This window comes from Callithrix jacchus, chromosome 8 (genome assembly GCF_049354715.1).
Source record: "Callithrix jacchus isolate 240 chromosome 8, calJac240_pri, whole genome shotgun sequence".
In the NCBI taxonomy this organism is placed as follows: domain Eukaryota; kingdom Metazoa; phylum Chordata; class Mammalia; order Primates; family Cebidae; genus Callithrix; species Callithrix jacchus.
Genome location: NC_133509.1, coordinates 112,241,356 through 112,262,879, shown reverse-complemented (window position 1 = coordinate 112,262,879; position 21,524 = coordinate 112,241,356). Strand labels below are relative to the sequence as shown.

Genomic DNA, 21,524 nt, shown 5'->3' with positions numbered 1-21,524 from the left:
GCTGCTGGGAATTGCAGTTCCCTGAACCCGTCCCCTCCTGCCCCGTTCCCCCCCCGGGCCGTCCGGCCCTCCCGATCCCGACATGCTCTGCGCCTCTGGCTGCCTCCTAGCGGCCCCGGCCGCGACCACGCTGCCCGCCGCGCCCCGAGCGCGGGGTACCGCGCTCCGCTGCTGGCGGAGGGAGCTGCATTTTCCGGGGTACCCCGAACCTGCCCTCCTGTGGCCCCCTTGGCGGGGAGGCTGGTCCGACAGAGTGTGCCTCCGGGCCAGAGGGCGATCCGAAGGAGGGGGAAGATGCCACCAGCCACGGGCGGAGGCCTGGCAGAGACCGAGCTGCGTCCCCGGAGGGGCCGCTGTGGGCCCCAGGCTACTAGGGCCGCTGACCGGGACGTGGCCGCCAGGGCTGCGGCGCGAAACCCCAAACGGCCTGCTCGGGGCTCGCGGCGCTTCGAGACGGCTAGCCGGTGGGCCCTGCTGGCCCTAGTGACGCTGCTGTCCTTCGCCACCCGCTTCCATCGCCTAGACGAGCCGCCGCACATCTGGTGAGTGACTGGATGGACTCGGCGAGCACCCATGGCAACCGGGAGCGGACGCCGCCCTCTGATTGGCCCTAGGGCACGGAGGGGGCGGGATTTACCAGGAGGGGCGGGGCCGCAGTAGGGGGGAACTTGAAGTACGGGTGGGTTGGCCTCTGACGACGTGCAGTCTCTGGGAGGGGGATCGGTTTGCTCTGGTGTGGGGTGGGCAGCGGGAGGCTTAGGATCTGAGGAAACAGCTGTAATGACTTCCAGGTTATGCTGCAGTGCCTCACCTGGCTTTCAAATTGTGGCTTTTAAAGGTGCTTTAAACTTTTCAAAGAGAATTGCAAATTCTTGGGTACAGGATTTTCTAAGGCCTGAGTTGGTATATTTGCAGGATTTTCAGGCATCAACAGAGAGGGGAAATACCTAACTGTGTACCTTTATCCTATAGGGCAAGGCCAGTTTGGGTGTTCAGGTATAGTGACAAAGGATTTTAAGAGACATAACTCTTCCTGTGAGAGAGATTTGTTTTCTTAAAGGTTTTAGTTTGTACTATCCAGTTACTGGGTGTCAGAAATGGAACTTTGAGCAAAATGCAAGCAAGAAGACAGACTGTCAGACTTGCCTTATTTAGAATTTAATAAATTAGCCTGTTATTGTGTCGTGACTGCTGGATTAGAGACAGAGGACTTTTTATTACAGGAAATAGGATGCATGTTAGAAGCAGTTTCCCTTGCCATCCAACTGCCACAGGGTGACGCTATGGGCTCAAATGGATGACTGCACAGGCAGTAGGTTGCATCCAAGTGAAGGAACGACAGGCTTGGGAAATCTGTTCTATAGAAGGCAGTACCAGACCTCCTCTTTGTCCTGGAGGGAGACACTACCTCTTCTCAAGGTTGCTTGCTGCAGACACAACCCTGAGAAATGGCCCAGGTGAAATGTAGTCAGAGCCTTGCGTTCTTAGTATACCCAGAATGATGTGTAGATGTATGAGCAATCTAACAGCTTCTCTGATCCCTGGATTCTACAGTCTTGGCTTCTAGCAGATTTTCACAAGAATATGCAACTCCCTTGGCTACTGGGATTAACCTGGCTGACGGAGGCAGGGACCAAATCTTTTCAATTTGTCCCTTACAGCGTTTAATTAAGGTTGCTGTCAGTGGGACTTTAAGCAGCAGAATAAGGGCAGCCTACAGTATTTACCTCAACCATGCTCTCTAGGGTCCTGGATTCAGCCACTTGTGAATAAGTCCTGGGGGCTCCTAGGAATCTTATTTCAGACAGACGGGCTGCGGTGTAAGACCAGTCTATTAACCACTGCGACCTTTGCACAGGAGTTCAGCTTGACCTCTGGTGTCATTACCAGTAATTACAATATCCCCCTACCCTTGTAAAAATTTTTTTATGTAGTAACTACCAGGCCGGTCGTGGTGGCTCACACCTGTAATCTCAGGACTTTGAGAGGCTGAGGTGGGTGGATCACCTGAGGTCAGGAGTTTGAGATCAGCTTGGCCGACATGGAAAAACCCTGTCTCAACTAAAAATACAAAAATTAGCTGGGCATGATGGCGGATGCCTGTAATGCTAGCTACTAGGGAGGCTGGGGTGGGAGAATCACTTGAATTTGGGAGGTAGAGGTTGCAGTGAGCTGAGATGGCACCATTGCACTCCAGCCTGGGCAACAAAGTGAGACTCCATCTCATTTAAAAAAAAAAAGTCACTACCATGATTAATGGAAAGATATTTTGTGACGCATTCTTTCTTACACACTAACGTTACTTGAAGGAGTGCAGACCGCTCCAGGGTTTTCTGTTAGATTTTTATTTGGATCACCATCAAATTCGATTACTATTACAGTGGTTTAAACCACATGGGCAGTGTCACTGAGAAACTGCAGCCTCAATCACGAGACGAGGCATAACCTAAGTAAGGCCCCTCGGATCTCAGGAGAAGCATGTGATTTCTGTCAGTTGCAATGACAGAAGGTTGTGCTGAACCTAGATTTGCACACCTATGAGGGAGGTCTGTGTTTGGGAGTTGGTATTGATGTCATCAGGCACATGGGAATAGTTCAAGACTGGCCATGTCCACATGAGTTTTTGTTTTCTTTTTTCTTTTTCCTACTGACCTACTAGAGAAAGCTTTTCTGTTTTCATAGTGCGATGATAAACTCAGCCACAGGTCACATTGCCAGCTACAGTTGCTGCTTGACTTAGGTGGACCATATGAATGTTTGCCAGGCTTTGGTGCTGGACCTAGGGGACAAAGAGAACACTGTTTCCCTTCTCTTTATATCTTCAGGGGACTAAGGTGTTCCTTCCCTAGAGGCCAGGATTGTTTCTTTCCTTTCATTTCTACTTAATTAGTATGTCCTGCCCTGGTACCTATAACTTCATCTTTTCTTTATTTATCCCCTACCAGTATCCAATCCAGACCTTTTAATATCCAAGGACATTGTTAGAAAATTGACAGAGGCCCATTAGGTCTTCTACCGTGACACATGTGGGCCACTGTAGGGTGACTTTAAAAGCACTGTACCCAACCAAATGATCATTAACTTTATACTCTAGCACCAGGCCATTCCAACAAGACAATCCAGTGACTGAACCAGAGTTAAGTCTGATTTACATGGACACCCTTCTCCTCCCAGCTGATCTGGGCTTTCTGCAGGGGGAAAGAAAGATGAATCATGACCAGAAATGATCAGGGGAGAATCTTAAATTTTTAAAATAGGTTTTTATACCACTCCACCCCTTTTTTTCTGATCATTATACAGTTGGTAGCCAAAAGGAGATGAACCCTTTCTCAGAATGGCTGCCTTAGGTGACCAAACTGCTTCACTAAGGTGTGTAGAGCAGGAGGTGGTTAAAAACATAGAATCAAATATCTTTTGAGTTGATCTTTGGGGGAACTATTCAGTACTTGACAATATCATGCCTGTGGATGGTATGGAGTGTGGGATGTCCATCGAATACCTTGGCTCTTGACTGTTGACATTGTTGGGTGGCCATTGTGACAAAAAGATATGCCAATGTCAGACTGTAGATGGCTTGGAAAGCAGAAAACCTGGCAGAGTTTAGTTTCTTTTTTTTCCTTCTTCTTTCTTTAAAAAAATTTTTTTTTAAATTAAAAAAAGAGTTTTACCATGTTGGCTAGGCTGGTCTTGAACTCCTGGCCTTAGGTGATCCTCCCACCTTGGCCTCCCAAAGTGCAGGGATTATAGGCATGAGCCACCGTGCCCAGCCGGCAGAGTTTAGTTTCAAAGGCCACAATGGTATACACAGAGTCAGATAATTGGACTGGAAAAGCAGCATCAACACTGTCATCTGAAAAAGTATCAGCAGTAGCAAGGTACTGATGATAGCCTGGAGAGGAACAAAGTCCTAATGTCAGTCTCTCAGGAGCAGGTGGGGTCAGTGCCCCTTGCAACGTGGTTTCCTTTACTGCAAGACAGCAGGCCAACTTTTGGCAGGTGTCACAAGTCTGGCATGCAGTGGTGGCTTCTGTCTCAGAAACATGTAGTCCCCTACATTGTGCCTATTCCATGATGGTAGATGTTTCCACACCTGTTGCAGGAATCCAGGTGGCTATAGCAGCAGTCTCAGTGGTGCAGGCGTGATCAGCAGTTTGATTCCAGTCCGTCTTATCAGAGTACCTGTCCTTAGTGTGGGCATCTACATAAGTGGTCCAGTGTGTCCCATTGGCAGGCAGCCGTGATGTGTTTCCACACTTCTCAGCGTTCTTCTCTCAGTATTTAGTCTTCCACGTGGCATACCAAATGCTTCAACCCTTACTGCTGTCAGCCATCCGGAGTTGTCATTGGGGCTAAATGCCTGCTGCTGCCTGGTGGGCACCATCAGCTTTTAACGCAGGCTAATCATTGGTGAACCAGGCCTAAATGTTTTGAGGAACCTCTGTGAATCAAGGGCCCGATTAAACCAGCAGCTCAGCTTCAGGCGTGGAGAAAATTGTTTCTCCTAAAGTAGGAGCTGCCACTTCTTCATGTAAAACCAAAATGCCCCTAGGGCCAGCCTGGCTATACTCTTTTTTTTTTTTTTTTAAGAGATGAGGTGTGACACTCTGTTGCCCAGGCTGGAGTGCAGTGGTACAATCGTAGTTCACTGCAGCCTCAAACTCCTGGGCTCCTCTTGCCTCAGCCTCCTGAGTAGCTGGCACTACAGGCATGTGCCGCCACATCCAGCTAATTAAAACAGATTTTTAAAGAGACGAGTTCTCACTATGCTCACCAGGCTGGTCTAGAACTCCTGGCCTCAAGCCATCCGCCTGGCTCAGCCTCCTGAATAGCTGGGATTACCAGCTGTACTCTTGAATATACCATTTCCACAGGATCAGTGAGGCTTGTTAAACCCTTCCCTTGTTATCAGTAGATTCCCATGTATCCACCCCAAAGTGGGAATACTAGGCCTGGGAGTCCTGAGGCCTGTATGGATCAGGCAATCAATTTCTAAGTGTTGACTAGTAAGAGGTTAATAGCTGCCCTTTTAAAAAGGGTGTGCTTGGTAACTGTGTCCAGCAGGTGGCACTGTGATTCTGGTTCGTGGCTCTCAGTACTCCAGCAGCCGTGAAGTTTTTAAACTTGTGATTTATTTTCCTTTCCTTCCAGGGATGTAGAATTTTTTCCTCTGGACCACCAGGAGAGGACAGGATCACCTGTCTACACACAGCAGCCCTTGCACAGGATAATCCTATTTCACACTTATGGGATCAGTATCAGACATATATTCAGCATTGGCAGCCACAGGAATAGTACACTGAAGAGGCCCAAAGAGCCCTGCCACCAATGTCACTTTAACTTCCTTTCCCTACAGGGAGCATGGCTCAAACTTTATCAGTTTAATTTGGATACTTTTTCCACCTCGAACTAATGTGTCTAGTAGGCCTGCATCAGGGGCTATGGTGACAGCCAGCTAGAGATTTTGCCATTTCCCCAGTTGGAGAGTGTGACGGTGCTGGCTGCAGGGAGTAGGGAGAAGCTGCTTTTCCTACTGTAGCTCTTCACTAGGCTTGGCGCCACTGTCTCCCCAGTGTCACTCCCCCAGGGCTTAGGGGCTCTTTTCCCTTTAGTCCTTGTGCGCACTACTACAGCTCTCCTTGCAGTCCTCATTGCCTGCGGTAACCTCTGTGCCTAGTACATCCTCCCACCATGGGACCAGTTAGGGTGGAGATAGGGGACCTCACATCCAGCAGAGCTCTGAGTTTGTCTCTCTCCTCCCTGGGGCTCTCCAGCATACCAGGATGAGTGTGCATGACCTTCAGTCCCTTTACAAACATAGAGACCTCAGCCCAACCTTTAATCATCGTATTCTTTAAAGCAGCTGAGGTTGTGGTAGAGTGGGAGGGATCGTGAGACATAAAGGGAGAGGGTGGCTCTGAGCCAGAAAGCAAGGCATATTTATATTTGCTTTTGGCTTGAGTACACAGCTCACCCAAGGATCTTTCAGTGTTTTCATTTTACTCTGAGTTCTATCTTATATAGCAGGGTCCTATTGCTGCACCATTTGTGGAAGCATTGGAGACTTCTCGATTCAGCAGCCACGTCTGTACTGCCTTTCGGCAGGGGCTGCTGGACTTGCTGCCATGATCACACTTCTTCCTCCTTTTGCCCAGAGGACGGGGCAATAACCGAGGTGACATTCAATGGCTCATTTCAATCCTGCCTCTTTCTATCAGCTTCTCTAATAGGTGGGACAGTGGGGACTCTCCCTACCCCCATTGCCGGCCTGTGGAGGCCCTCATTCTTTCTCTTCAGGAAGACTATGTCTCTCCTCATCCTATGCTTGTCCCCACACTGTCAGGGGCTGAGATTTTATCTTAGCCTACTTATAAGCTGATAAATTAGCCTGTTACTGTTTTTTGCATGCCGACAGAAGACAAAGTCTTGGGTCAGAGACAGAGGACTTTATTTCCCGTGGCACAGCAAGTGGGATGCGCATCAGCATGTTGGCGTCAGTTTCCTTTCCCCCTTAGTCCCGGGTGGTGCTGTGGGACTGGATGAATGCTTGCACACGCAGTAGGTTGCATCACAGCCAAGTAATATTGAGCTTGGGAATCTGGTGTTTTATAGCAAGCAGTAAGCAAGATAGCCCTCTTCTCAGAGGGAGGCATGAACTCTTCCCTCTAAGGGTTATGCTCATGGCAAACATAGCCCTTAGAAATGACCTCGGGAAAGACGGATCAGCATTGCATTCTTGGCACACCCTGCAAAGCTTGGAGGAGCACAAGGGAGCCATGGAGGACTGTCTCTCCTAACACAAGCAATAAAAGCCTGGAGGAAATAAGAATGTCACAACTGGCTTTACTTGGGAAACTTTTGAAGTGAAAATCTGGAGCCCAGGCCGGGTGCTGTGGTTCACACCTATAATCCCAGCACTTTGGAAGGCCAAGGCAGGTGGATGACCTGAGGTCGAGAGTGTGAGACCAGCCTGGCCAACACGATAAAACCCTGTCACTACTAAATATATACAACGGATGTGGTGGTATGCGCCTGTAGTCCCAGCTACTAGGGAGGCTGAGGCAGGAGAATCGCTTGAACCCGGGAGGCGGAGGTTGTAGTGAGCTGAGATTGCATCACTGCACTGCAGCCTGGGCAACAAGAGCGAACTCTGTCTCAAAAAAACCCAAAAAACCAAAAAACTGGAACCCTTTTGTTAGTATGTCCCCAAACAGATTTAAAAACTAACCACGAATGTCAGGACAGTTTAAATAGGGCCCCTCAGGTATGATACTTTATAGTCTACAGAATTCTTTCACATGTGTTATCTGATGTGAGCCCTAAGACTTCCCTGGGAGGTGGGCAGGTATTGTGTTCATTTTGTAGATGAGATAAGAGGAGTAGAGAGAGTGAGTGACTTTTGCCAGGTTGTGCCTTTAGTTAGTGGTGGAGCCAGGACTGGACCACTCTGCAAATCAATTTTGTTATATTGCTTTGACATTATTTTTCTCTTTGACTTTACCATGCCAGTGTCCTCACTGCATGTCATGCAGTGTGTTTAGCAGATGAAGAAATAGACTTATTTTTCTGCCTCATCTTGGACCCACCGAGTAAGATATAAAAAGATCCCTAGATTTTTGGGTAAAGCATGTTTTGCCCGTGATGTAGTTGGTCAGTAATGACTGCTCATGACCTGGGATTGATGACTACTGGAAAGTAACGCTTCTTTGGAGCTACAGGGAGAAAATCACGAGTAGAAATGGCCAGGCTCTGCTGGGTGACTTGGCTGCCTTCCTAAAGCCCTCGTGTGTGGTGTAGAAAGTTGTATGTGATTGTGTAAAAGAGGACTTTGCGTTGTGTTTGAAAGCTTATTTATTCAGATTGCTTATTTACTTGCAAATAACTTAAGCAATGAGAATAGGTTTTAGATACGGTTTTAACTTAGTAAGAAAACCCTCAGTTTTTATATACTAGTTAGTATAAGATCAGCCAGATCATAGTTAGCAGGTTACTTGTCACAGGGTCGCTGAGCAAAATGAGACTCCTATGCCAATCAGGTTGATAGTCTCAACTCTGATCAGTAGCCCAGCAATGTAGTAATGGACCTTCTGATAGCAAATGCTGTCCCAGAAGTTAACAGACTTGGAAGAATTTTTTTTAATTTAAATTTTTGTTTACACGAGCCAATTTTTAGCCATTGCAAAAGATATTGCAGTGTTTACACTAGCTACTTGGGGATAAGAAGAAAACTCTTACTACAAGACTTTCCATATTATAGGAAAACTTTTTGTCCTTTTAAAATAAATAGAAACTCAAGATACAGAGTGAGTGTACGTGTATTTAACTTAATTGGTAACTAGCTGGTGACTACTTGCTCACCTTTCTCATCTGTCTAAATGAAGACCAGTGGCCAGCTTGATGTCTGTCTTCTTCAAATCACTTGTGTCAAAAGCTTTTCTTAAAAAAAAAAAGCCAGACTTCTTCATTAATCATTTGAAATGCATAGCCTTTACTTTTAACCATGCTTTATTAAGGCCATTTGAATTTTATGATAATTTTACAATTCTTGTTTCTCTTTTTATGTTTCCTTTAGTTGGGATGAGACTCACTTTGGAAAAATGGGAAGTTACTATATCAACCGCACGTTTTTCTTTGATGTGCACCCGCCTCTGGGAAAGGTGAGCAGTGTGGTGATCAGCAGCTCTCTGGTCCTGGAGGATCAGTCCTGAGGGTGGGAGCCACATCTTGATTTTGGATTTAATTCTGGGACTTGCAGAAGGAATTTTCTGACATTTCAGACCAGCTACTTTCATGGAAAATGTTTGGTGTTTTTAGAGAGTCCTCTGGGCTCGGAAATGGATAGCGGACCCATCAGCTGAGGGAGGGATCAACAAAATGTGGCACAGCCATATGGTGGATAATATTGGGCCTTAAAAAAGGATGAAGTTCTGATACGTGCTGCAACGTGGATGAACCTGGAAAACACTATGCTAAATGGAAGAAGCCAGACACAAAAGGTTACATACCCTGTGATCCCACTTACATGGACTCTCTAAAACTGACAAATCCGCAGAGACACTAAGTAGATTACTGGTTGCTGGGATCTCAGGGGAGGCCATGACTGCAAATGGGTAGGGGGATTCTTCTTGGGGTGATGACATGTTATGGAATTAGATAGTGGTAATGATTGCACAGTCTTGTGAATGTATTTAAAACCACCCATTGCACACTTTAAAATGGTGGATGTTATGTGAATTTGTCTCAGTTTTAAAAAAGAGATAGGAATATATTGCATGAAGCGGAAATAGCGTAGGGGGCTGATGTCTACATGGGCTGACTTTTTTCTCCCTTCCCATGCCCAGCATACACATTGTTTGATTTGTTTCTTTCACATGTTTTACCATTAGAAATTCCATCAATTAGAATTCATTTTACTCTTCTTTGTTTGTGTGAGAGCAGTTTCACTCTTGCCACTAGGCTGGAGTACAATGGCATGATCTTGGCTCACTGCTACTTCCACCTCCCAGGTTCAAGTGATTCTCCTGCCTCAGCCTCCCAAGTAGCTGGGATTACAGGCACCTACCAACATGCCTGGCTAATTTTTGCATTTTTAGTGGAGACGGGGTTTCACCATGTTGGCCAGGCTGGTCTCAAGCTCCTGACCTCAGATGATCCACCTGCCTCGGCCTCCCAAAGTGCTGGGATTACAGATGTCAGCCACTGTGCCAGGCTCATTTTACTCTTAAAAGCAAACACCTCTGAGAAGACTGTTGGATTAGCCCTGGAATTCACTCAGGCTTTTCTTCCTAACTGGAGACTTAGATCTTGGGCACCAAGGGGACAGGAATTTTCCTGTGATGAAGTGGGGAGTGATCTTGGAGCATGTGGTACTTGGGGATAAAGGTGGGAGCAGGGAAGGCAGGAGGAGGCAGTGATAGTAGTCTTTTATCAAAGATCAGGAAAATCACCTATGGGTGGGCTTAAGGAAACATGAGAGCAGGGGGCCCTACAGCGGGGAGGGGTGGAGAGGGAGGTAGAACAGGTAGCCTATTTCAGAATTGGCTCTGAGCCCAGGAAAAGTGTAGAAGGTATTATGCCTCTTCCTATCTGTTTTATACTATAACGACAACACAAGAAGAGCCATTAAGAACATTTAGTCTGTTCTAGTCACTTTAGAGTCGGTATCTCTTGTAAGCCTCAGAACAACCTTATAAAGTAGGTGTTTTCGTATCCCCATTTTACAGATGAGGAACTGAAGCAAGGTTAGTAGTTTGCCATAGGGAGCCAAGCTAGTAAGTGGCAGACTCAAGGTTGAGACTGGCATAGAGCCTGCTCTCTTAATCATGACACCACATTTCCTTGCAAACTTGCCTTGGCTCACTCCTCAGACTCCATCTGTTACTACCATAGAATTAAGCAACAGAATGTGTTGAGTATTTGCATGGAGCTAGCCTGTGAACCAGACCTCTGATGAAGATTTTTTCAGAGGAAACCCAGCCCAGTCTTTCCGCTGGGGACTGCCCCTTCTTTTTTGGAGTTTCTCAGTGCTCAGCGCATGTGGACATGTGCACAGGACTGGCTGATTGGTTTAATTTACCTTAGCCTTTGGCTGGGCGCGGTGGCTTACACCTGTAATCCCAGCACTTTGGAAGGCTGAGGCGGGTGGATCACCTGAGGTTAGGAGTTTGAGACCAGCCTGGCCAACATGGTGACACCGTCTCTAGTAAAAACACAAAAATTAGCCAGGCGTGGTGGTATGTGTCTGTAGTTCCAGTTACTTGGGAGGCTGAGGCAGGAGAATGGCTTGAACCTGGGAGGTGGAGGCTGCAGTGAGCCAAGATTGTGCCAGTGCACTCCAGCCTGGGTGACAGAAGCAAAATAATAATAATTTACCCAAGCTTTGCTTTCCTCACATCCAGTTGCCCGTGTGAAGGGAGAAGTGTGAGGCTTCTAAGGCTGCTCTCAGGGAGTGTGGCCCATCTGCACCCCTAATTCATCTCCTGATGATTCTGTGTTCTGTCTGGTTAAAAGAGAGTGATGAGCAAACTGGAAGCCTGTGAGTGGGCATAGTAGCTTCTGCAGGTTCTGAGGCGAAGCCAGTCAAGGAATCAAAAGCCCCTCCCAGTGGCAAGCAGGAAGTTTTCTCCTTCGCTACTAAGGCTGAGACCCGCTACTTCACACTGGCCCCCAGCCCTCGTAATCTGGTGGCTCCAGTCCAACAGGAACTTATAAAATAAGAAAGCCTGCACATAGTAGAAAATGTGGTCAGCACGGAAGGAAGTACAAGGTCAGAAGCCTCCGCCACCACATTTCTAGTCCTCAGAGGTAACCACGGTCATCTTTGTCAATAGTTTCTTATATTCCTCTAGGAATTTTTTTATACAAATACAAGTGTGTCTGTTTTGATATATGTACATGTGAACAACACAGTACACGTGTATACACACAATCCTTTTTAAAAACTCAAATGGGATAAGACGACAATGGTTTAGCAACTTGTATTTGAAACGTGAATTATCTTCTTCCCACATTTGCACATAAAGGTGTGCTTCATTCTTTGTCACAGCCATGTGTCATTCTGTTACATAGACGTGCCGTAAGTATTTCACCCCTCTTCAGTTGGTGGGCAGCATGTATGTTATTTCTAGTTTGTAGCCTTTACAAAAGATACTGCAGTGAGCATCCTTGTACATATATCATTGCATAGTTGTGCAGGTATATCTGAAAAACTCCCAGCAGTCAAGCTAAAAGAATCAAAGAATATGCACATTTAAAATTGTGTGTGTTATTGCTAAGTTTTCCTGCAAAAATGTAATAATATATACTCTCACCAACAGTGTGTGACCATGCTTTCTTCCCCACATCATTGCCAGCACTGGTGTGATCATACTTTAAAAACTTTGTCAATTGGAGAGTAAAAAATGATGTCTCCAATTGACAAAGTTTTTAAAGTATGTTTTCATTTGTGTGGTTTTATGAGTTAGGTTGAACATTTTTTCATATGTTTGTTAGCCATTTGTGTTTTGTTTTCTATGAATTTGCCATTTCTTCTGATAAGTTATTCATTTTTTTCTATTGATTTGAAAGAATTGTTTAAGAAATTAACTTGGGACTACTTTTAACTACTTTTAAGGGGACTGAGAGAGAACTGAACTTTGAGTGTCTGCTAAGTGCTTGGTATAGCGATAGGTGTTCACTTAATAGCATCACCTCTAACCCTCACACTTGCTGTGAGGAAGTTTTTATGACCTATAGCTCAGTGATAGTAAGTATTGTTTGTGATCAGAGAGCTAGAAGGTAGGGTACCGAGATCTAAGACATCCGTGCATTTCTTCACTCCAGACCAGCCAAGCAGCCTGGAAACGTATGACCAGCACCAGGCAAGCTTGTCCTCCAAGATCCCAGGTGGGAAGAGGGGTTCATTTCATTGCCACTTGGCAGCTTTAGTTCCTCTGGACCCTGGGGTTCCCCCATTCCTTTTTAAAAACAAGTCTCTGTAGTCTTTTACTGCCAAACTTTGGCTTCTATACCTTGACCTGGAACTGTAGAGAGTGGCTTTGTTTAGAACTACATAGAGAAAAAAGTGGGTTGATTAGTGGTCCAAATCCAAGTCCCTCAAGTGTGGCTAAGAGGGACTTTCCCCATATAGCCAGTGTATTCCGTGCTCCACACAGTCTGCCAGAGCCCTCGGGTCAGGCTGGAGCAGCCTGGGGCTGTCCCAGATGGTTGGCATTTGCCGGCAGTTTTTATACTTCAGCTGCCTCTGGTGGCTTGTGTGAAAAATAGAATTTTACAAGGTTGATGGCCAAGGAAATATCCAAAAGAAACGGCCAGTCTTCTCAAAGGTTTTGACGGATTCATGACTCACAGTCTCAGTTTATAGTTGATTTGTTCTGGTTTGGGAGGCACCAAGGTTGCCCTCCTTTGGAATATTAGGAATAGGAGAAAGCAGCCTCTGGCCTTTGGCCGTTTTTCTCCTCTCCTCTGGGCAAATTCATCTGTCTTTACATTCCTCTTTCCGATTTTCTTCCCTCGTCTCTATTCCTGGTGTGTAGCTCCTTGGTCCCTTTTCTCCCTCATCGTGACTTGGAACCTCACTTGCCTTTCAAAAGGCCAGTTTCCCAGGAACCAGCCCCTGCCCATGACCCAAGAGCTGCCATGTTTTATTTTAAACTATCTGAAAGAAAGGGGAATAAGAGAGCCCCTTACTGACTCTGCCCTTCAAATTGGAGCTCTTTTTCCTTCCTAAGTGTTTAGGCTGCGCTGTTCCCAGAACTCGGCCATAATACAAGAGAGGATTTGTTTGAAGCAGTGAACTCTGTAGACAAAAGATTCTTTGCTCTGTGGCAGCTGCAGGAGAAAATGTCACATTGGCAACTTTTTCTATGGATGGTTGTCAAGGGAAGCCAAAGTCTGTGGGTGCAGCTGGAGGGAAGTTCAGAGGACAGAGGAATCTTCTCCCAAAGGCTTCTCATCTTTCTGTTTGTTCTTCTCTCCTCAGATGCTGATAGGTCTTGCTGGCTACCTGAGTGGATATGATGGTACCTTTTTGTTCCAGAAGCCTGGGGATAAATATGAGCATCACAGCTACATGGGAATGAGAGGAGTAAGGCTTCCTGACTTGATATGGACTGACGGAACCCTAGGGCCACACCATACTAACATCAGAAGTGTTGCAGTTAGCAGCCCTGGAGTGGTGGCAGTGGTGAGGAGAGGGGAGGATGATCAGATCCTCCCCTGTGGTGGAGATATTTAGAACTGAGGTGAGGAAGAAGGGAAGAGGAGGCCACAAATAATTCAGAGATGACATAGATAGGAGCAAGTACACACTGTCACCTGCTGCCCTGCCTGCCCGGTGTACTGTCAGACTTGAGGTTGGAGAGCAGCCTGGAAGCCGGGCATTTAGGAGTCTCCTGCAGCTCCAGTGGTGCTTCTGTGCACTAGCACGCTGCCTGCTCCTCCTCTCACAGCCACAGCTGCTGGAGTCTTGCCTACCTCTCAGAGCCTTATCTGAAGATTTTGGCATCCCACACCCTGTCACTAAGCTCCTGTGTCTTTCCCCATGAAGATTTCAGGCACACGGAAAGAATTTTCCAGCCTTATTTTAAGGGAGGCCAAACATCTGCTCCAGTCCCTCTATGTCCTGATTCACAGCACCAGCCTTGATGGAGCATGGCAGAGCCTAAACACCCAACTCTTTGGGAACCCTGAACATGTAGCTGAATGAAGCCAGCAGAAGCTGACCTGCAGTGTGGACCTTCAGAGAAGTTTGCATTTACTAGCCCCTTTCCTTGAGGGTTTTCCAGCATTTTAGATAAATGGCTATGTGCTCATTTGGCCTTGTCATTAGTTGGTTTGCATGGCCATATCATGGTCTATTAAACAAGGAGTGTATCCCACCCTCAAATTATGTTCTTAGGTGATTCTGTGTCTTCCTAATAACTTTTGAACACCACGTAGCATACATAATTGGATGTGACAACCAAATGTGAGAATTTCCCATTCTCCTGGCTGGTCTGTTTATTTTGATGGACAGGTAGGGGAGGGAAGAGGGCTGGTAGCTTAAAAAAACAAAAAAAACCAAACAGGCATCCAGGTACTGAAGTATCAAGCAATCCCTTTTTCCAAAATCAAAATATGTACATTGTGCAGATTAGAGACTGGTTTCTGGTGTAATTGAAGAAAAGAACTAGGAGTTCCTTAGAATTCTCTGAAACACCTTCAGAAGGGTCTTTCTCAACTTGTACCTACAGTTTTGTAATAGGAGCTAATGGCTATCAATTACCATCTATGTGTTAATAACACTCATTTTCTTCCCTTCTCTCTATTCCTGCTGTGTAGCTACTTGGTCGCTTTTCTCCTTCTCTCCTGCCACACCTTCCTGGCTGAACTTTGCTGATGTCCTGTCAGTGCACAAGTTGCTGCTTAATGGGAACATACATATTGCTTGATTTGACTCTTCACTGTTACAGTACTGTTTTCTTAGTTATAGATATCCTAGGTGACTTTAGGTCACCAAAGTCATGCCTTCATCAGGTCCCCTGTCTTAAACGTTAGGTGTACTGAGTCCAGTAGGTCCCTGATGCCCAGCTCAGCTTATTTGACAACTTCTCTATTCCCCCCACAGTTCTGTGCATTCCTCGGTTCCTGGCTGGTCCCCTTTGCCTACCTCACTGTACTGGATCTGTCCAAGTCCCTCTCAGCAGCACTGCTCACCGCTGCCCTCCTCACCTTTGGTAAGTCGTCTTAGCCATGCCATGGCTTTTGGAAAATGGCTGCCACTCTGTGAGCGTAGCTGAAAATCAGTACATTCAAGGGCCCTATCTGCGGGTCCAGTTCTTAATTAATTTTAGGATTGGGTAAAATGTGCTACAAATCTCATTTTATTCACTAGTAATACTTAATGTATCTCAATAGTTATACATAACAAGCCTTTATATTATTGGAGGGGAGAACCACGTGAGTGATCCCAAGCTATTCACATTTGAGTTTGGGATGGGTAATAAGATAGATTGGTATGTGTGAGTATGTGTATGTTTGAAGGAAGCTTATAATTCTAATTTTGCTTCTCTTAGGTTAAGATTAGTTTGCATTCCTAATTTCAACTGAATACAAAGGCAAATGTCCCAGAAGTAGCTGGGTGGCAAGAGATAGCAAAATGGGAGCTTGGATAATAATCCTCACCTGGATAAATGAGAGTTCATCATAGAAGTTGATCCTGTTGCTAGCTTTGTTCTTAAGAAAGTGAATTCATGACCTCGTGGAGCTTACTATTTAAAGAAGTCTAGGCCAATTTAAATGGGTACTTTAGGGGTTTGCTTTGACAGATAGATTGCAAGATTATTGGCTTTCTGTACAGAGCACTGGTGGCTTTTTCCTTGTTTCTTGAATTTCCATCTTCAGTTATTCATTCATTTAGTCCTTTATTTACTTTAAATTCAACAGTTATTTCTCAAGCACCTCCCCTGCTCCTGGGCACTTTTCTTGGTCTCAGAGGATACACCAATGAAGCACTCTGGTCTCATTCAGCTTACCCCATCATGGGGCAGACAGTAAATAAGCAAATAAATGAATAAGTCTGTAATGTGAGGTCCCAAGCCACAAGTGCAGTGTAGGAAGTAAAGCAGGGTAAGGGATGGAATAATGGAGATCAGTACTGTGTTAGACAGCATAGTCAAGGAGGAGCTTCTGAGAGGGGAGCTTTGAGTGGAGACCTGACTGAGACAAAGGATCAAGCCCTGCAGAGATGTGAGGGAAGAGCATTCAGGTAGGGAAAGCACATGTGCTGCAATTGTGGTGTGGAGCTCTGTGGGTTCAAATCCCAGCAAGAAGGCTGGCATGGCGAGGGCAGAGTGAGTGAGGCAGAGGGTGTTGGGAGATGAGGTTGGATGGGGAGGGAGACCATGCAGACTTTGGCAGGTGTCATGAGATCTTTTTACTCTGAGTGATATTGGAAGACATTGGAGGGTTTAAGCAAGGGCATGACATAATGAGATTTAAGGATTTAAGTTAGAAAAGAAAATCACTCTGCCATCTGTTGGGAGAATCAACCCCCAAGAGAGACTTCATGTAAAATGATAAGATTCTGTCATAGGTTTAGATAGTTTGCGGTGACATAAGCAGGGTGGCAGGACTCTCTTTTTGATGGTGGAAATGTGGAAGAGACCTCGTCTCAGGGTGGCTCGGAGTGAATGAATGACATGGTGCTCCCTTGGGTTGAGGGCCTAGAAGCAGTGTGAGATACTGCTTCTCGTCACTGGGCTTTGATGTCTCCCAGAGCTGTGGCTTCCACCTCCCTGAAGACTCAGTGATGACTCTAGTCCTCACTGCCAAGTGCTTACATTCAATTAAGTGGCAAGAGGAACTGTTTCCTACTGCTGGGGTGTTTGGTTTTAGGGGGCCCCTCTCTTACCTCACTTTTTCACCAGTGAGCTCATGTTTTTCAGACACGGGATGCCTCACTCTGTCCCAGTACATTCTCCTTGACCCCATCCTGATGTTCTTCATCATGGCTGCCATGCTGAGCATGGTCAAGTACAACTCCTGCGTGGACAGGTCAGAAACACCATCCCCGGGAGGGGAGGGTCGGAAGCTGTGGCAGCTCCAAAATTTCTGTAATGGCCAGGGCCAGGGTGGGTGCCCAGAGACTTGTCTTGAAACTGAGTTTAAGGCAAGCATACTTTTTGTTTGTTTGTTTTTTAACTTAGATTGTCTGTTTTAGATCATAAAAACAGATTTTAAAAGGTTTTCTACAGATGATTTTATTTTTGCCATATTCAAGACTGAGAAAATGTCAGTTGTCTTTTTCAAGAGTAGTAATATTATCATGTTTACAATGGAGTACAATTGGGTAGGGGTTTGGGGATATCATGGAGTGGTCCTAATGCTTTCCCCACCCACCTCTTGTAACCAGTGCTGGTTAGGAGATCCTGAGACGGGCTTATCCTCACATACTCTGTCCTGAAAGGGAGGGCACCAGGGTAGATGCTGCCTGCCCTCAGTGGTTGTATCCAGTCCTGACCTAATGATGGAAATAGTATATATAAAGGTTGGCTTGAATGGCCCATACCAGCCAAGAGGAAATTTTCCAGGTCCTGGTCAATTCTAAAGCTGACCTGGAGGGTCCAGTCTGCTTCTAGAATAGTCTTTTCCAGATCATTCTTTTACTTCTGAGAAAGTAGAATAAGTCATTCATTCTATTCAAACCAAAAGAGTTGGCCCCTCCTAGGCTTTTCTGGAAGTTAACTTGGCACAGCCAGGCTCATTAAGCTCCATTACGCTAATCAAACCTGATCAGTGCCTCTCAGCCCACTCTGGCTTTGGGTGTTCTACTTATGCCACATCTACTCCCACCTACCATTTCTTGAGTACATACTTTGTGCCAGGTACTATGCTGGGAGCTGGAGGTACAGAGCTCCGTTGGGCTTGGCTGTTAAGGAATATTCACTCTGGAAGAGGAGGCAGCCAGAGAGCCAGAGAATCACAATGTAGAGTACTAGGTGTTACACGAATAGCAAAATGGTTAACAGCACTAACCTTGACCCAACTGCCTGGGTTAAAACTGTGCCCCACTGCCGGCTAGCTGCATTATTCCATCTCTCTGTATCTCAATTTCCTCCTGTGCAAAAAGAGGACCTAGTGACACAGGATCCGCTGTGGGCTGTAGTGGCAGCTGGAAGAGTTAATATACATGTTGTACTTGGAATGGTACCTGACACACAGTAAGCACTCAGTAAATGCTGCCTTTGACAGGTCAGAGGTGACAAAAAGGAGAGGGCTGCCTGAGTCCAGGGGCACCTCAGGATTCTCCTTTTACTCCTTTCTGACCCATCACTAGTGAAGAAGGAGTCCCTGCTTGCCCTGAGCCCTGTATTAGCCAGGAACACTGGACACTCTCCCTAGAAAAATAGCCTGCTCACTCAGACTGTGGTTTGCCTGCCATTCCAGGGGTTTCACAGATCATCACCTCCATGGAGCCACGCCATCGTCTCTTGAAGCTAAGAGCCCCCAAGACAGGGCCCAACACAGTCTTTCTGAGTCTGAGAACTGCCCTGTCCCCTGCTGCGCTTGCGTTTGGCTTTGGTTCCTGCTGCCAAATTGAACTCCGTCTTGTTGATTTTCAGGCCCTTCTCTGCCCCCTGGTGGTTCTGGCTCAGCCTGACTGGTGTTAGTCTTGCTGGTGCTTTAGGGGTCAAGTTTGTTGGCCTCTTTATCATCCTTCAAGTGGGGCTGAACACCATTGCAGACCTTTGGTACCTGTTCGGAGACCTCAGTCTTTCCTTGGTGAGCACCCAAGTGTTTGCTTTAGAAATGTTTTTGCTCCCTGATATTGCTTCGTAGGAGCCCGTGGCCTTCTCTGTCTCTGCTGCAGGTGGCAGAGTGGCTGTGTCCTGGGCCCCAGGTGGGCTGGACCCCCCCCACCCTCCACAGACAGCAGAACATCAGGGAGTAGGCCCGGCTAAGGACTGGAGAGGGTTCAAGGGAGAGGATGGACTCACATTTTTGGAAGCCTCTTTTGGCATTTGTTTTGTAATGTCTTTCCTTTTTTATTTTTTTGAGATGGAGTTTCACTTCGTTACCCAGGCTGGAGTGCAGTGGCCGATCTTGGCTTACTGCAACCTCTGCCTCCTGGGTTCAAGTGATTCTCTTGCCTCAGCCTCCTGAGTAGTGGGGATTACAGGCACACACCACCACACCCAGCTAACTTTTGTACTTTTAGTAGAGATGGAGTTTTACCATGTTGGCCAGGTTGGTCTCAAACTCCTGACCTCACATGGTCTGCCTGCCTTGGCCTCCCAAAGTGCTGGGATTACAGGTGGGAGCCACTGTGCCCCACCTGAACTCAAAATTTTCATTTCCTGACCCACAGTCTCCATATTTGGAGGCCAATAAGGGCCTTATGGTTTATTATTTATTAAGGACTGATTCTATGCCAGGCAGTATGCAAAATGCTTTATTTCCATGGTCTAACTTACCCCTCATCATAGTTCTATGAGGTGGGGAATTATTAACCTGATTTTCAAAAGAGGAAATCAAGACCTACAGAGGTAATGACTTCCCCAAGGCTATTGGGGAGTGAGAGCTGTATCTAGAAATCACACCCAGGTTAGATTGGCCCCAGGCCATCACTCTGCTATAGTGCTGCTCCATGACCTCCGATCTAACTCCTAACAAGTTTATTCATTCACTCAGAAAATATATAATGACCATCTACTCTGTGTGTGAGGTGCTGGAATATACAGATGAATGCAATATGATCCCTACCCTCTGGGGTCAATGAAGAGGGAGAAATAAGGAAGGAGGCAGTTAAAGTCAGCTAGGAGTGCTGGGGGAACACAGAGGATGGCACTAGGCCAGTCCCAAGCAATCCAGGAAGGCCTCTGGGGGGAAGCTGAGGCCTGAAGTTACGATAAGGAGCCATTAGCCATGTGATGGGTTGTGCTGGGACAGTAGAGGAAGCACTGGGAAAGTAGAAGGATATCAGTGTCCCTGGAACATGGAGGGGACTGGTGAACCTTGTCCTTGGCACAGTGATAGCCTGGGGTCCCGGATGCAGAGCCTGGAGAGGCAGCAGAGGGCTGGCCCGTGTTTATCTTGTGTAGTGCTTGGGTGGTGGGTGTCACAGAAAGGCTTAGGGTTTCCACATACGCTTCTCTCCTGTTGGCCGTTTTTTATGATTATGTCTTACACATTAAAAACTATATATAATGCATGCATAGTGCATAAGGAATAATGAGGTCTCACATGCCTACTACCCCATGCTGGCCTCTGTTTGCAGGTGACTGTGGGAAAACACCTGACTGCTCGTGTCCTGTGCCTCATCGTGCTGCCCCTGGCTCTCTACACAGCCACCTTTGCTGTTCACTTCATGGTGCTGAGTAAAAGGTATGGACAGAGCCTTTGCAGCATCTTGCTTCTGGTTTCCCTTTTGCCCCTAAGCCTGTGGAGGGGCCGGATGATGTTCTGGGTCTGCGGTTAAAATGGTAGGAGAGGGACCCAGGAGCCTTTTCCTGTTTCTTTCCCTCTCTGTTCTATCCTTTGGGTATGCTAAGGGCTCAGAAAGGCCAGCACCCTAACCTGAAGGAAGAAGCTACTTTTCTTCTGGACAAATTGTCCCTTATCTCCAAGTAGAGTCCCTTGTGCATTACGGTGTGCAGTAGGAGTGAGGGCGACAATAACAGTAACGCCAGCAGCAGCAGCTCCCACTTAACGCGCAGCTCCTGAGAATCAGGAACCGTGTTCTACATTTTATATACATTATCTAATTTAATCGCAATCACTTGCGACTTCTGTTGGTTTCTTTAAATCTCTAGTTTATGAGGAGCTAAGGCTGAACAAGATTACCTTGCCCAAGGTCACACAGCTAGTAAGTGGCTGAGTTGGGATTTCTTCAACTCCGTCATCCACCTCTGTTCCATGATCTGATTGAACTTCCCTTAAACTAAGTGAGCAGAGCTCTTCCCAGCACTCCTGGGAAATCACATGTTCACTCCTTTAGCTTGGCTCTCTTTTGCTCTTCCTCTCCCCGCAGTGGCCCTGGTGATGGTTTCTTCAGTTCTGCCTTCCAGGCCCGGCTTTCAGGAAACAACCTGCACAATGCTTCCATCCCTGAACGTGAGTGTCTCTGGGCCTTCACGAAGGAGGAGGCAGAGGGACTTCCTGGGAGTTGAATTAGAAAAGACAAACATGATGGCTTGGGTTGTTTTAGCCTATGATGGATGGCACAGTGAGAGAAAGACCCAGTTAGATCTCGTAAAAACAGTTAAGAATGCCAGGCATGGTGGCACATGCCTGTAGTCCCAGCTACTCGGGAGGCTGAGGCTGGAGGATCACTTGAGTCCAGGAGGTCTGGGCTGTAGTGTGCTATGCCCATCGCGTGTCTGCAGTAAGTTTGGCATCAATATGGTGACCTCCTGGGAATAGGGGACCACCAGGTTGCCTAAGGAGGAGTGAACTGGCCCAGGCCAGAAACAAAGCAGGTCAAAACTCCTGTGCTCAGGGAGTGGGATTGTGCCTGTGAATAGCCACTGCACTCCAGTCTGGGCAAC

At 46.7% G+C, this 21,524-nt stretch overlaps 1 protein-coding gene across 7 annotated transcripts in view; it reads left to right on the top strand.

Moving 5' to 3' along the window:
* The window catches only part of POMT2 (protein O-mannosyltransferase 2), a 45,706-nt gene that overhangs the window by 427 nt on the left and 23,755 nt on the right, over positions 1–21,524 (top strand). For 2 of the 7 annotated variants that reach the window (XM_002754150.6, XM_009006387.5), the window contains exons 1-8: positions 80–542; positions 8,570–8,654; positions 13,478–13,582; positions 15,104–15,212; positions 16,923–17,031; positions 18,600–18,759; positions 20,255–20,361; positions 21,008–21,090. In XM_002754150.6, coding sequence (XP_002754196.1) covers positions 295–542; positions 8,570–8,654; positions 13,478–13,582; positions 15,104–15,212; positions 16,923–17,031; positions 18,600–18,759; positions 20,255–20,361; positions 21,008–21,090 — 1,006 coding nt within the window. In that variant the 5' untranslated portion in view covers positions 80–294. Of the gene's footprint in view, positions 1–79; positions 543–8,569; positions 8,655–13,477; positions 13,740–15,103; positions 15,213–16,922; positions 17,032–18,599; positions 18,760–20,254; positions 20,362–21,007; positions 21,091–21,524 lie in introns of those variants that run through there. The other 5 variants (XM_078335511.1, XM_078335509.1, XM_078335510.1 and 2 more) reach the window with 3 other exon arrangements.